The following is a 14112-nucleotide window of genomic DNA, read 5'->3' as shown; positions in this document are numbered from 1 at the left end:
TTGATTTTGTAAAATTCGAAATTAATTCGAAATTTACAATTATTAAATCGATAGGGAAACGTTACTTACGAAAAAATTACATCATATAGTAATTCAATTGAATGCGTAGTAATATCTTGTAATATGCTTTTTATCGATTTTTCGACGAACTTTCAAATTTCCCGCTTAAGAATGCGTACGTCATTATAAAGTTACTTTCGATAGGGACGAACACAAGAATTAACATGGCGTCGAGAAGATCGTTTTGCTCAACGAAGACGCATCAGAGCACGCTGAACGTAAACTTTCTTTAATTAAAACAATTTCATTAAGAATTATATCGTAAAGCAGTCACCTTGAGACATTTTAAAAGATGTCACCGGATCGTGGTTGAATTCTTTATTTGAAAGAATCATAAAGAAGGTAAGTTTGAAAAAAATGTTGTAATTTCTATTAATTATAGATAAAGCAAGTTAATCTTCTTTTGAAGAAATATATACAAATACGATAGGGTAATAGTTATACTAATCTAAAAGGTGGAAATTAAAAGAAATAATGAAGAATATCTTGTAATTTTTGTTAATGGAGTCTTCAAATTTTGGCTATATAACACACACACACACACACACATATGTGTAAGTATATATATATGCACACACACACACACGGACATTAATTACAACGATTTATAATATTTGTTAACACATATAAAACTCATTGTGCAAACGGATATATTATACCATGATTATGATCCAAAGGATGTACTTGAACTATAGTACGTGATGGAACATTTTTATGTTCAGTTAAACGACACCATAATCGTAATGTTATGAAATATAATATTTCCATAACGGAAAGAAAACTGAATCCCATGAAAAGACCAAGCAGACCTCCAGTACTTGCTATAAAAATATAGCATTTAGTGTTGTATCTAATACATATCTATACTTTTTACATTATGGTTAATTTCTAAATAATTACTTTGGTAATTAAATAAATATTTTAATTACTCACAGAGGAATTCTGTAAATCCAAAAAGTTCATTCTTCATAGATTTAGTAAATTGAGACTCCACAAAAAAAATATGTACCACTGCCATATTTTCACTGTATTAGGATACAAATGATTAATCTTTTATGTCATTTAATATATATAATACGTTTAAATTAGATCACGTAAACAAAAAATACTTACGTAAAATATTTTCGGCTTTTCTTAATGTACTGTTCTTGAATGTCAAAATTACTCAACAATTTGCTATCTGATATCTCTAAATTATAACTTAGTTCAAAACATCCTGGCCAACAATTACAGCTTGGTCTATGTGAAACAATTTATGATTATACAAGGAACTATTTGTAAAATTATACTTACATTTCAGTAATATTCAATTGATTATCATCATAGAGCTTAATTTCCATTGCTCTTCGTGCTGTAGTAGCACATTGATCATCTTTCTTTCCGCAAATAGTAGTGTTTGATGATTCTAATGAAAAAGATGTAAAAATTAAAGGTTAAGAATATATAATTATTAAGCTTTAATTATAAGTCAGTCTTACTTGGCATATAATATTGGACGCAATGACACATTTTTTGTGTGAAATTCGCCTCGCATTCCAGGATACAGTTTCTTTGCGTGTAAGTTCTGTAATAACGCAACTTTCTCTCTGATGTGAAGAAACATTTTCTCTTCCTTTGAGGTATAGATATTATAGATTTGCTTGCTGTCGATATTCGAGGTGATACAATAACTCTGACTTCTTTACCAGGAGCTACAGCAAATCCAAAATCTGCAATTTTTGGTGTTTCTACGGGGCTGTGTAGTAGCATCTATAAATATTTATAGAATTTTAAAAACATCAAAAACTATTTTTAGAATAAGAATTTTAATCCTTTTAACTTGTTATTATAGATTTTTAAAATAAAAAGTATAATTACTTTAAAGCCTGCACTAGCTGTCGAAGAACAATAATATTCATTAATGTCAACGTCAAGGACTAAAGTTAAGCCATAAAAAAGGCCAGCGCCATATGGTCTCCATGGTATGGCATCTGATGGAACTTGTTTATCATATCCAATTTCAGGATTCCAATCGATACCAGTGAATGCAAAAGTAATGTTCATATCAGGCCAATCTCGTCTAAAAAAATAAAATAGGAAATCGTAAACATTTCATATCTTCATTGAAAATTATCAGAGTACAATGATGACGTGGCACTTACGGATCGTGAAACAAATGTTTACGATTTACCGAATTAAAGTTACAACAAATACCCTCATCGGTCATCGTAGGATTAAATATTTTGTCACATTCTGTTTGATTGCCATGCCATTTACATAAGTACAACATGTCGTTACATGATTGTGATACCTGAATGAAAAGGTATTGTTACAATTGTTTGATAGAAAGAAAAAAGAAAAAAAAAAAATCAGAAAATTGGGATTGTTACTGTAAATTGAAAAAAAAAAAAAAAGTAAAACGTATGATAAAAAAATAATTACAAGATTTACTCACATTTATCATAAAATGTCGCATGGCATTCCATTCCACTGCTTCTTGTTCTAAATCATAAGCAACCGAGACATTTTCGCTATTGCAAAAATCCTCCAACAATAATTTCTCACGTATATTTTCTCTAAGGATATAAGATATGATAAAGGGCATTTTTATATTGAATCGGTACATTCGAAAAATATATTCGTCATTTACCCATTCTCTATACGATTTGCTTCGCTTTTTTTTACGTTGTTCATATTGCAAATGGTAACGGCGGGAAATGGAAATTCGTTGAGAGAAATTGGTTCAGGACTTAAGGAAATTATAATGGGAGATGTGACCCACTTTTGATATAAGAACCAAATATAATATGTGGCAGTTAGTACCGCGGTTGTAAAAGAAATTATCCAAAAAATTCTGTGAAAAGAAATTTTATTATGATCGGCGTCTTTTAAATTATTTATTAGATTTTATTTGATCTTTTACCTTTCTACGATTGATAATTTTGAATCTCCGACATAACGTAAACCATGAAGAGTGCTATTCAAGCAATACTGTTTCACAATGGTATTGATCTCTGTAGTCTTTAAACATGTTTGTACATTTTTCATGCTCAAAGATATAGAATAAATCAAATTGAACAATTATTAATCAATATTAAAGAGAATCAATGAAACACGTTTAAAAGATGAAAGAACGTTCAATTACCTTCTCTCATGTTTTTCTTCATTTTGCTCGTAATTTTTTGAAGTAATCGTATCCGTCGTTGTTAAACCGTTCCGATTATATCTTGATCTTAATGTGGATTCCCTCGATCGATACATTCCCTTAAAAAAAAAAAAAAAAAAAAGGTATTTATCTTCGAACAATAATCATTTTTCATGATATATTTCTTCTCTGTAGTATATTTGACGATAAATTAAGATCGATTATGATGTTTATTGTTTCATAAGTAGGATGAAGTACGAATGAGTAAAAAGAAAATCATTTTCAAGTGATCACTGCTACTTGATTTTTTTTTTTTTTTTTTTTTTTTTTTTTTTTTTTTTTTTTTTAAATATCCATTTCAACGATTTTTATAAAAAAGAAAGAAAGAAAAAAAAAAGACAACTATTAAGTGAAACGACCGAAAAATTAAGTATTTATAAAGCCATAGTATTTATAAAAGCAAATTCAAAAAAAAAAAAAAAAAAAGAAAAACAGAACGAAAAAGAAATAAATTAGTATCATTGATTGCATAATTGACAAAATACCTTAAAATTGGCGTCACGCAAAGCGTATCCTTCGAGACGTTGAGGAGTTTTATATGGATTTTGTAGATGAACCGTATTAATAGTGTACGGAAGATAAGGACTATGATCCCTTAGATAATTCAACGTTGTCTTATCGTTAGTTGGGTAATTTTCGATCGGTAATGTATTATGCGAATTATTATCACGTTTCTTGCGTTTATTACCGATTTTCAACGAATCGGAAGGATCTTCATATTTCTTACCCATTAAAGATTCATCGAGGATCTTCAAATTATCGAGATACCTCGATTTCTCTACTCTTCGTATTGACATATAATCTCGGGTTCGTTTCCACCGGGAGTCTTGATGATTCTTTCGTCTCCCCGGGGACATTAATTTCTCCATCGGTGAGGCATACTTTTTTCTTTTTTTTTTTTCTTTCTTTTCTTTTTTTTTTTTTTTTTTTTCTTTTTTTTTTTTTTTTTTTTTTTTTTTTTACTTACGCATATCTTGATTTCAGCGAAGAAAAAAAGGAAAATAAAAAGAAAGAGAAAAGGAAACGAAATTGTTTAAGAGAAGGGGAGAGAAAAAAAAGTGAAAAGAGAATTGAAAAAATGGAAGAAGAAAAAGAAGAAAAAGAAAGTATTATAAACAAAGAATTTAATGAAGAAAACGACACTAAGATCTTTAAAATTGTGATCGTAATCGTAACAAACAATTATTTCCTTCTGAATTCGAATATCGTTTTTAAAGGATTACTCGTAAAAAGTTTTTATTGAGGAATATATATATATATGTATGTATGTATGTGTGTGTGTGTGTGTGTGTGTGTGTGTTTCTCTCTCTCTCTCTCTCTCTCTCTCTCTCTCTCTCTTTCTTTCTTTTTACGTGACGACAATCTAATATACCCGATGACGCGATAAACTGTGTAAACCTGACGATTTCTTTACGTAGAAAAGGGTTTTGAAAAAGAAGGACGAGTGTATACCAAAGCGTCGTTCTAGAAAAACCAGCCTCGATGAAGGTTGCCGACTGACTAAACGGTGTTACAATGACGAGGACACCTTATCAAGTTTCGTAGAAAGATGATTACGTACTTACCCTTGGCTCGATTTACCCTTCCTTGTTGACGATTAGAATAGGGAACGGACGCCTTTCTTTCTTTCTTTTTTTTTTCTATCTCTCTTTTTTTTTTTCTTTTTTTTTTCTCTCCTTTTTTTTACGATACGCTACGATAAATGGAAATTATTATTTCCATTTTGTTTCGTTTTTTTTTTTTTTTTTTTTATCTTCTTTTTTTCTCTCCCTTTTTTTCATGGGCGTTCGTTCGTTCATGTCCCTCGAGCGACGATGATCATTCGCGATTTTAATCTAAGATAAACGTGTAACGTGACGAGATTACGATTATGCATTATACCGATTAACTAACTATCCTAATCGAAGGACACTTTACGTATACGTTTAAGGTGCTCTTTAATTGTTGCGTTTAAAAAAGTGTTTTTATAAAGAGATAAAGAAAGAGAGAGAGAGAGAGAACGTACATGATCTCTTTTATTCTTTTTTTTTGCTTTTTTTTTCTTTTTTTTTTTTTTCTTTTTTCTTTTTTTTCCATATAATTCGAATTAATTAATAAATCATAATAATATCGTAATTAATGTGGGCGTTCTGTATCATTAAAGGAAATATATCTTTTTGATTTTTTTTTATTTTTTTTATTTTTTTTTTTTTTTTTATTTTCTTTTTCTTTTTGTTAATCCGATAAGGCGCATTTAAATAAATTTTCATATTGCTATGTGCTACGAGAAGTCTGATCTTTTTTCTTTTTCTTTTTTTCTTTTTTCTCCTTTTTTCCCCTTTTTTCTCTTTTTTCTCTTTTTTCCCTTTTTTTTTTTTCAACTTAGAAAGTAGGTAATAAATGGTCTTCGACAACGCGTTTACAATGTTGATATCTAATTTTATAGATCAAACAAACATCATCGGAAATATGTCAAATCCTTGATATTAGCAACTTCGTAAATACTTTTTAATTTATATTTGATATTAATATATATATATATATATATATATTTTTTTTTTCTCTTAAGCCACTTGTACAGTTTGCAAAGTACAAGTTATATTTATATTAATATGCATATTTAAAACGGAAAAGTCGAGTCAATAAACGTTACTATTGTAACGTTTAAATATAACTAAAGGAATAACTGCATTGATTCGTATCGGAGTTTAATGGCGCATGATTAATAACCGATAATAAAATGTTTTTCATTTGTACGGTCACCATATCATCCTTATGATACTTTGTCAATTATTTATTCTTTACTTTTCTCTATGAACGTACGTATTATTAATTTATTTATTTTTTTTCTTTTTTTATATCCTTCCTTTCTTTTTTTTTATATACATATTCTTTCTTTCTTTTTTATTTTTTTATTTTTTTCTTTTTTTTTCTTTTTTTTTTCTTTTCTTTTTTTCCGCCTCATAAGTTTCCACGCAAATAGCATAAAAATTATCCGAAGAGTGAAAGATCTTTAGCGATTTATGAAATGCATACATTAGTTTTTATAGTACGTATTTATGATTTACGATGTATATTTTGTCAACGTGTTCGTTTCTCATGCCTACAAAATATCGATCCCCAATTAGAAAACAACTTTATTAGAAAGAACGAAAAAGAGAAAAGAAAAAAATTTTATTACACAAATAATAATTTATGCGCAATAATTTCTCTTAGGGGAAAGAAGGGTGGGCGGAACGCTGGGAATGAGTTATACAGTTTCGGAGGTGGTGTTTTCACTATTATTATTATTATTATTATTGTTATTGTTATTGTTATTATTATTATTATTATTATTATTATTATTATTATTATTATTATTATTATTATTAACGCCGAAATTTAAATATATGTAATAAATTTTCTCTCTGTCTCCCTTTCTCTAACAAAGTGATAAGTTTCTATTAAGTAACCACCATAAAACTAAGTATATAATTTTTCTTAACAAGTGAAAATGACATTGCACAAGTTCGACCAGTAAAAGAACAACGTTTCGTGACAAAGTTTAATGGATCTCCTCAGTATAATTACACGACAAACATTCATGTTTTTCTTATCGATATTTAACCGCACCTCACGCGAACATGATGTGCTGCTTGGCCAGTCATGTTTTTAACAAAACTGTTGACGTTCGACAAGATAACTATGAAAAGTGCTGTCTTATGTAACAGTGAAAATATTAAGCACAACGCATTTGTCACTTTCTTTTCTTTTCTCTTCTTTTCTTTTCTTTTTTTTTTCTTTTCTTTTCTTTTCTTTTCTTTTCTTTTCTTTTCTTTTTTGTTTTCTTTTTTCTTTTTTTCATTTTTTTTCTTTTTAGTTTTTATTTTTTTTTACATTACTTTTTCTTTGATACCATTGAACATTTGATCATAATTTTATCTTAAATTGAACCATAAATCCTTTGCAATTACATATTATATACATATAAATTTATAGATATATGTATGTATATATAATTGAATCTTAAATAAAAAATATTGTAAGATTTGAAAAAAGAATTACACTGACTAATGATGAACTTGCATTTATGTTAATGATACTTAATTAAAATCGAATGAAAACATTTCAAGATATTTTTTTTTACATTTCATTATTTGTTTCATTACATTTCATATATATATATATATATAAATGATATACTTATGTATATCATTTTATAATATTATCTAGAAAATGATAAAAAAGAAAGTAAAAAATAATTGCGAATGTATGTTTGTTAGATGGAATAACTCATTCGATTACGAAGACAGCCTTAGTCCAAATATAATTAATGCCGTCTTTTTCTTTCTCATGAATAATAAAGAATCATTATCGTTTATTTTATACCAATAATATGACTAATGACGAAACTGTTAGAAAATTACATTTTAAATATACGTGTGATTCTATCTACTACCTTAATGGTGTATATTTACTTTTGCGTAGTTCAATTATTACGAGTTTACTTCAAATTATTTAACGACATAACTTTATTTAATTGTAATAATAATAATAATAATAATATTTCAGCCAAGGAAAAATGTCGAAGAAAAATAAAAAATGTAAAGAGGGCGAGGACGAGCCCGCAATTGATTGGGAAGAAAATAGTTATTTTCCAAAAAGATTAACAGAAGAAATGAAATCTATGTGGGAAGTACGTAAATTTTTGATCTTATTAACGTGCAATATGACTTTTTTATTATGTATATATATACATATACATATATATATATATATATATGTATGTGTATGTATGTATGTATGTATGTATGTATGTATGTATGTATGTATGTATGTATGTATGTATGTATATACATTTTTCTACCTTAACTAAATTAAATTTTACTTTTTTTATTTAGATACCACAAATTTGTCAATTTCTTTACTTAACCAAAGACATTCTAAATATACCCCCAATAACTATTTATGAAATGGAAAGAATGCTCGCTATACCAAGAGCTTCGAAACAACTAGCATATATTATGACATGTTTATTAAGGTATATTATTAGTATGATAATATTTTATAATGCATATTTATATTATTATTTATATATATTAGAATTTTGACAATGTAATTATTAAAACTTTCATATGATTAATTCATCATTTATCATTTTAGCTGTCCTATAAGTAAACCGAAACTGCAAAAAATACCACCAATGCCCTATGAATTTTGGACGAATATCTTAATGCATAAAGTAAACAATTGGTTTAAACTTTATTATGGAAAGCATAGAGATGTGATAAAAGTTAGTGTTTATTGATTTAATTTTTAATCTATAATTTTTTTTAAATGAATATCTATTTGATCAAAGGGTAAAATTTGAATATTTTTGTGATAATCTAGGTTCTAGAAACTATTGGTATTGAACCAGAATTTTGGAATATTTTTCCTGAGTTATCCATATTTGCTGATAGAGACTTTGAAGACTTGAGTTTCAAACAACGAGTATGGCTTTTAAAAACTATCTGTGATACTCTCATGGTAAATAAAAAATAATAATAATTTATTTCGTGACTAAAAAGAAACTATTTAACGTTAATAATCTAACATTTTCTTTACAGCATACGAGAAAAACAATTCAAGAAGAAATTGCTAATCATGCATGGGAAGATCAAATTGAAATAAATTTAGGAACCGATCGTCATGGAGCTAAATATATTTATTTTCCACAGTTTATCAATAGTGAATTGAGAATATATAGACATTGTATGAATAATAATATTCTTTCCACTACAAAGGTATATTAACATTAAATTTAACAAATTTATATTTTTCATTAAAAAATTTTTAAACCTATTAATCTAAAATTATTTTAGCCTATAATACCAAAGACAGTAGTAGAATCCGAAACGAAAACAAAAGTAAAAAGAAGTAGAAAACGAAAGCCCAGATGGCAAAATGGATTATGTTCAAAAATAAAAAAGGATAAGCCTGCAAGACTTCAAGAAAAGAAAATAGATAAACAATTTTATATTTGTAATTGTATTGATAGTGCCATGAATTCACAAACTAGTGAAGATATAGATTTAGATTCTATGAGCACAAGTAGTAATATTAATAATAGTAATATAAATTTAGACAATCTTGACAGAACAGAAACAAGAAATTCATTAATAACATCTGAAATAAGTACAATGTCAAGTGATACAAACAATAGCAATATAAACTCGACTAGTTGTAATGATGATGTATCAAATGAAAGTCAGTTAATTGATACAAATGTTACAGAAAGTATATTTAAAGGATTTTCTAGATCCCCTGATGAAAAAGATGGCATAGCAATAATAAATCAATTATTAAATAGATTAAAGTCAGAGATAGATATAAAATATACTAAGTCTCATGTAACAACAGAAAATGTGACGGATATAAAGATTGATGTTGAAAATTCTGAAAATAATTTGGAATCAAATGAATTTGATTCAATTAAATATTGTTCGGATAATTTATCTAATGATTCAAAAATGGATGAAGAAAAATTAAATGAAATTATAATGGTTGGAGATAAAATATTAAAAGATAAAACACTTTCAAGTTCCGAAGAGGTTAATGATTTAGATTCATCAACATCAAGGTCGAATATTAAAAAGTTAAGTGAAACTGAAACATCTATAATTAATGAAATGGAGAGTATTTCAAGTGATGTACCTGATACTATTAATAAATATAATATTAGACAGAGAAAGAGATCACCAAATGATAGAGAAATGAAAGATATAAAAAGAAATGGTAATATCGTTAATGAATCAGTTCTTGAAATAGATGAAACACTGAATTCTATTAGAAGAAGTCTTAGGATAAAAGGAAATCAAATGGAACATAAATCATTTTGTAATGATATTAGCCAAATTATAAATACTGATATTAACACAGAAGAAGAAATTGAAAATAATCCTAAGAGAGATAATGAAACGGCCTCTTTTAAAAAAATGCTCGAAGAACTTAGTGTATCCAATTTTCGACTCGTAGCTGATAGCGTTGAAACTTTGAAAGATCTTATTTCAAGTTTTTCATTAAATACAGTAAGTTTTTACAAGAATATAGTTATATTTTATACATATATGGATGCACATTAAAGATTTATATAATGATTGTTTTTATATTATTAATTGATATTTAATTTTCAGTTAGAATCAAATTCTTCGAATGAAATACAATTAGTAAGTAAATTGACAGAACTATTAAATACGGTTGAAAAAGTTGAAACAGTTCTGAAAGATACAACAAAAAAGGCTAAAGCAAAGCTACTAAAGGAATGGACTAATTTTAAAATTGGGTATGTCATTAAATCAGAAAAAAATGTTTATTATCATTTCATAAACATATTTATTTTTTTATTAATCTTCATCTCATAAATATATATGATGTGATATATAGAATCTTACCTGACTTTAATGTAAACCTGAAACCTCTGATAATTGCTACAATGAGTTTATCATGTACTGTTTGTACTACACAAACATCCTCCAAAATATTATTATTCAAATCTTTGTGAAGTATGTATGGCAGTCAAGCTGCTGTGTGTTGTAGCAGTATGGAGGATCAGGATTCATCCGGTGAAAATGGTGTCAGGTCTAATTGGTGGATTGTTGGATCACAGGACTATCAATTGCCAACTACCAATGATGCAACGTTACAGACGTTATCGAAATCTACCATATCCCCAATTAGTACCCAAAGTTGTGTCTCAACATCAGAATGTATCAACGACGAGGAACAATGCACAAGTGGAAAAGAGAAAGAATCTAAGGAATCAGAAAGCAAAGAACACGATGAAAAGTCAGACGTTAGAGAGCAACAAGAAAATGGGGAAAATAATGAAGGAAAAACACATGAAAAATATAAAAAGTGTGATAGAAAAGAAGAAGAAGGTAAATAACATATATCCAAATATTATGGAGATAGATACATTTTATTACAATTAATCTTCTTTATTTATTATCATGATAATTAATTGATTTTATTAAAGAACAACAAAATCGAAGAGTTCTACGAGCGCGAGGAATTTCCTCGTACAGAGAACAATTGTATCCATATGAGGAGATCGACGAGAGCGAGTTGGGTGAATGGACCGACATTAAGGCCATCTACGCGCCTCCCTGCTCACAGACCTATACATCCGTTACTAACTCTTCTACGAAAAACAGACAAGATAACTATTGGTCAGAGAAAGAGGACTCAGACCAAGATTGGATTTTACCAAGCTCTCGCAGACGGAAAAATAAACGTTCGTGTGAGTATCTTTAAAAAAAATTTATCAAAACGTAAATGTTCTTCGTACGTTCAAGCGTTTTATTTATTTTTTTTTTCTTTTTTTTCTTTCTTTTTCTTTTTTTAGCCAATAATAAAAGATTAAGAACGTCACAAAACAAAAGTCTAAACAAGAAAACAAATTCAATTGAAGATACGCATAAAGAAACTACATCGAGTAATAAGGTAAATAATAAGAATAATCATAATAAATTAGAACAAGAATGTCTCAATCAAAGGAGTCCAATTTTTAGATATCCAATTATTCAGAGGAATTAACGGCGTCTTCTACTTCTAATCTAATTATATATCCACGCATACAAGAAAATTCAGTAAGGACGATATCTGTCACAGAGGAAAATAAAATAAATTATGTAGATAGCGTCCATTCAGAATTGGATATAAAAGACGAGACACCGACTGATGCTCTAACAAATCAATATAAAACCAATTACAACGTGAATGGTGTAAGCTATTTTGTACAGTCAAATCCTACTGTAATTGGTTTGACTCAATCAAATACTTTCGTTCAAACAAATACATTAATTCCAAATATTGTGCCTTCGTTTCAACAAAATTATTATATGCAAGAAATACGACCGGAATATGTTCTTTACAATCAACAATCAAATTTTGTTCCGATACAACAACCATCTATAATACAACAAGTACCATGTATTGTAACATCACAAGAAATTGTAAGTCAACCAAGATATTCGCCTGAAAAATCGAATTTAATTAATATAGTACAACCGGACAATAACATAAATAGAATAACACAGAAGGAAGCATCGACTTCACAATTCGATTTTTCTAATATTACTAAACAGTCTAGTAGTACTATAAAACCACGTATACAAAATTCAAACTTTACGAAACGAAAAAACTCAAGTGAACATTTAAATGAACCGAAAAAAAAGACTACATCATTGATCATTCTAAGTGACAGTGACGACGAAGTTGAGATCATTAATGAAAAAACAATAAATGATCAAAAAAATTCAGGAGGTCAGGAATCTGTTTCGGATATAACAAATAATATATTAAAGAATATTATTCCACGTGAAATTATGCAACGAATACATCAAGGTTGTATATCAATAACGCCAATTAAACCAGCACCTCCAACGCAAAATACACCGACGCAGTTGGTTGTCGTTGTCAATGAAACAGGCAATTATTATGCTTTGGCATTACCTAACGGAAGTAAACTCATTCTTACACCGGAACAAGTTGCACAAATTAGAGCTTCAAACGGTGGGAAACTTGTTCTATAAAATACTAATTAATTCATAAATACTAAAATTTATTTTCTTTGGATATATTTTATTATGCATTTAACATAATATAGATTTATTAGTGGAATTAAACATAACAGGGTTTATTTTTTTTTTTTTATTTTTTTTTTATTTTTTTTTTTATTTTTTTTTATTTTTTTTTTTTTTTATTTTTTTTTTTTTTTATTTTTTTTCCCAACGAAATATCCATATATTTCTATATCAGTAAGATAAATAAATGTACTTCTGTTTGAATCTGTTATTTGTTCTTTACATATTATTAGATAAATATTAAAAGAATATTGATGTATTGTAAAAATATCTATTTATGAAAAATCTCTTTGTACAGTTTTCATAATTAATTTAAGAAATAAAGTTATAAATTAATTTTTAATTAATTTAAAAACATTGAAATATATATGACACAAGTCATAATGAAGTTTTAATTTCGTAAATAATTTGATTTGAACGTCCACTAAATTCTTTACTACATCTATATAAATACACGATACTATGTATAAAAAATATTTTTCATTACCGAAGAAATTCTATTTTATTTAATTATTGTTGAACAATAATTAACATAATAAACATTTTTCTTTTGTCATTGAAGGAAAAAAAAAGAAGTAATTAATTAATTGCATGCAATTTGAATTATGAATATTTGTTAATAGATCTCAACAATTTTAAAATACCCATATGTGTACAAATTGAACAATGTAACAGACATAATACTTGTATATAGTTTTTTACCATGTATATAATTAAGCGATACCGATATATTATTATTGATATATTAATCTTTTTCTTTTTTTAACATAATACAATAATATATTCTTCCTTTAAATGTAAGTCTCAAAGAAATAAATAATAGAATAAAATTATACTTGGTTCTTTTTTACATATTCATCTTTATCGACGGTAAGAAATTTCGAAAGACGCGTCCCGTTATATGGCGTATTGCTTCCCGGTGGATGGAGTCTCATCTAAAACAAGGGAAATTTACGAAGTATATTAACACTTAAAATTATAAGTATATTGTTTTGCAAATTTATAAAAACTAACAAACTTTTCTCTCTCTTTCTCTCTCTCACTTATCGTTCAAGAAAAAATTTTATTTACGTATAATTAACTAAACTCAAATGGCTACGTACCGGACGTTGTAGAAATAGACTCTTGAAAAAATCCCGTAGTTTCTGTTTCGTTGCGTATTATAATTTCAATATGTATGCATGTATATTAACGTATTGCATTTATAAATGGACTAATAAATGCAAGAAAAGATTTAATAATATATGTATTTACAAAAGTGTAATTAAGTCGTTTATTTTTATA

The 14112-nt window shown here is 27.4% G+C and overlaps 2 protein-coding genes across 4 annotated transcripts; one reads left to right on the top strand and one right to left on the bottom strand.

Annotated features, from left to right (window-relative positions):
* The first annotated feature begins 192 nt into the window (after positions 1 to 192).
* LOC124431869 (putative uncharacterized protein DDB_G0282133) lies at positions 193 to 12920 on the top strand. 3 transcript variants are annotated; one of them, XM_046980218.1, is made up of 12 exons: positions 193 to 402; positions 7775 to 7898; positions 8104 to 8243; positions 8366 to 8495; positions 8594 to 8731; positions 8812 to 8988; positions 9067 to 10272; positions 10378 to 10526; positions 10760 to 11121; positions 11220 to 11483; positions 11589 to 11686; positions 11755 to 12920. In XM_046980218.1, the coding sequence occupies exons 2-12, from the start codon at positions 7785 to 7787 to the stop codon at positions 12775 to 12777; spliced, it is 3801 nt and encodes a 1266-aa protein (XP_046836174.1). In that variant the 5' UTR covers positions 193 to 402; positions 7775 to 7784; the 3' UTR covers positions 12778 to 12920. The 3 variants fall into 3 exon arrangements, with proteins under 3 accessions (XP_046836174.1, XP_046836176.1, XP_046836175.1); XM_046980220.1 differs by having other exon boundaries at positions 194 to 402; positions 10784 to 11121; XM_046980219.1 differs by having other exon boundaries at positions 194 to 402; positions 10781 to 11121.
* Positions 409 to 4130, bottom strand: LOC124431872 (pickpocket protein 28-like). The gene is made up of 12 exons (XM_046980227.1): positions 3730 to 4130; positions 3185 to 3303; positions 2963 to 3088; positions 2690 to 2893; positions 2495 to 2615; positions 2202 to 2350; positions 1918 to 2119; positions 1539 to 1809; positions 1354 to 1465; positions 1174 to 1299; positions 994 to 1085; positions 409 to 881 (listed from the first exon to the last, which is right to left on the bottom strand). Exons 1-12 carry the CDS (start codon positions 4111 to 4113, stop codon positions 694 to 696), a joined length of 2094 nt encoding a protein of 697 aa, XP_046836183.1. The 5' UTR covers positions 4114 to 4130; the 3' UTR covers positions 409 to 693.
* Positions 12921 to 14112: the final 1192 nt, after the last annotated feature.

The sequence above is a fragment of the Vespa crabro genome, chromosome 22, assembly GCF_910589235.1.
Source record: "Vespa crabro chromosome 22, iyVesCrab1.2, whole genome shotgun sequence".
NCBI classification, from domain to species: domain Eukaryota; kingdom Metazoa; phylum Arthropoda; class Insecta; order Hymenoptera; family Vespidae; genus Vespa; species Vespa crabro.
This window is presented reverse-complemented; position numbering and strand designations above follow the sequence as displayed.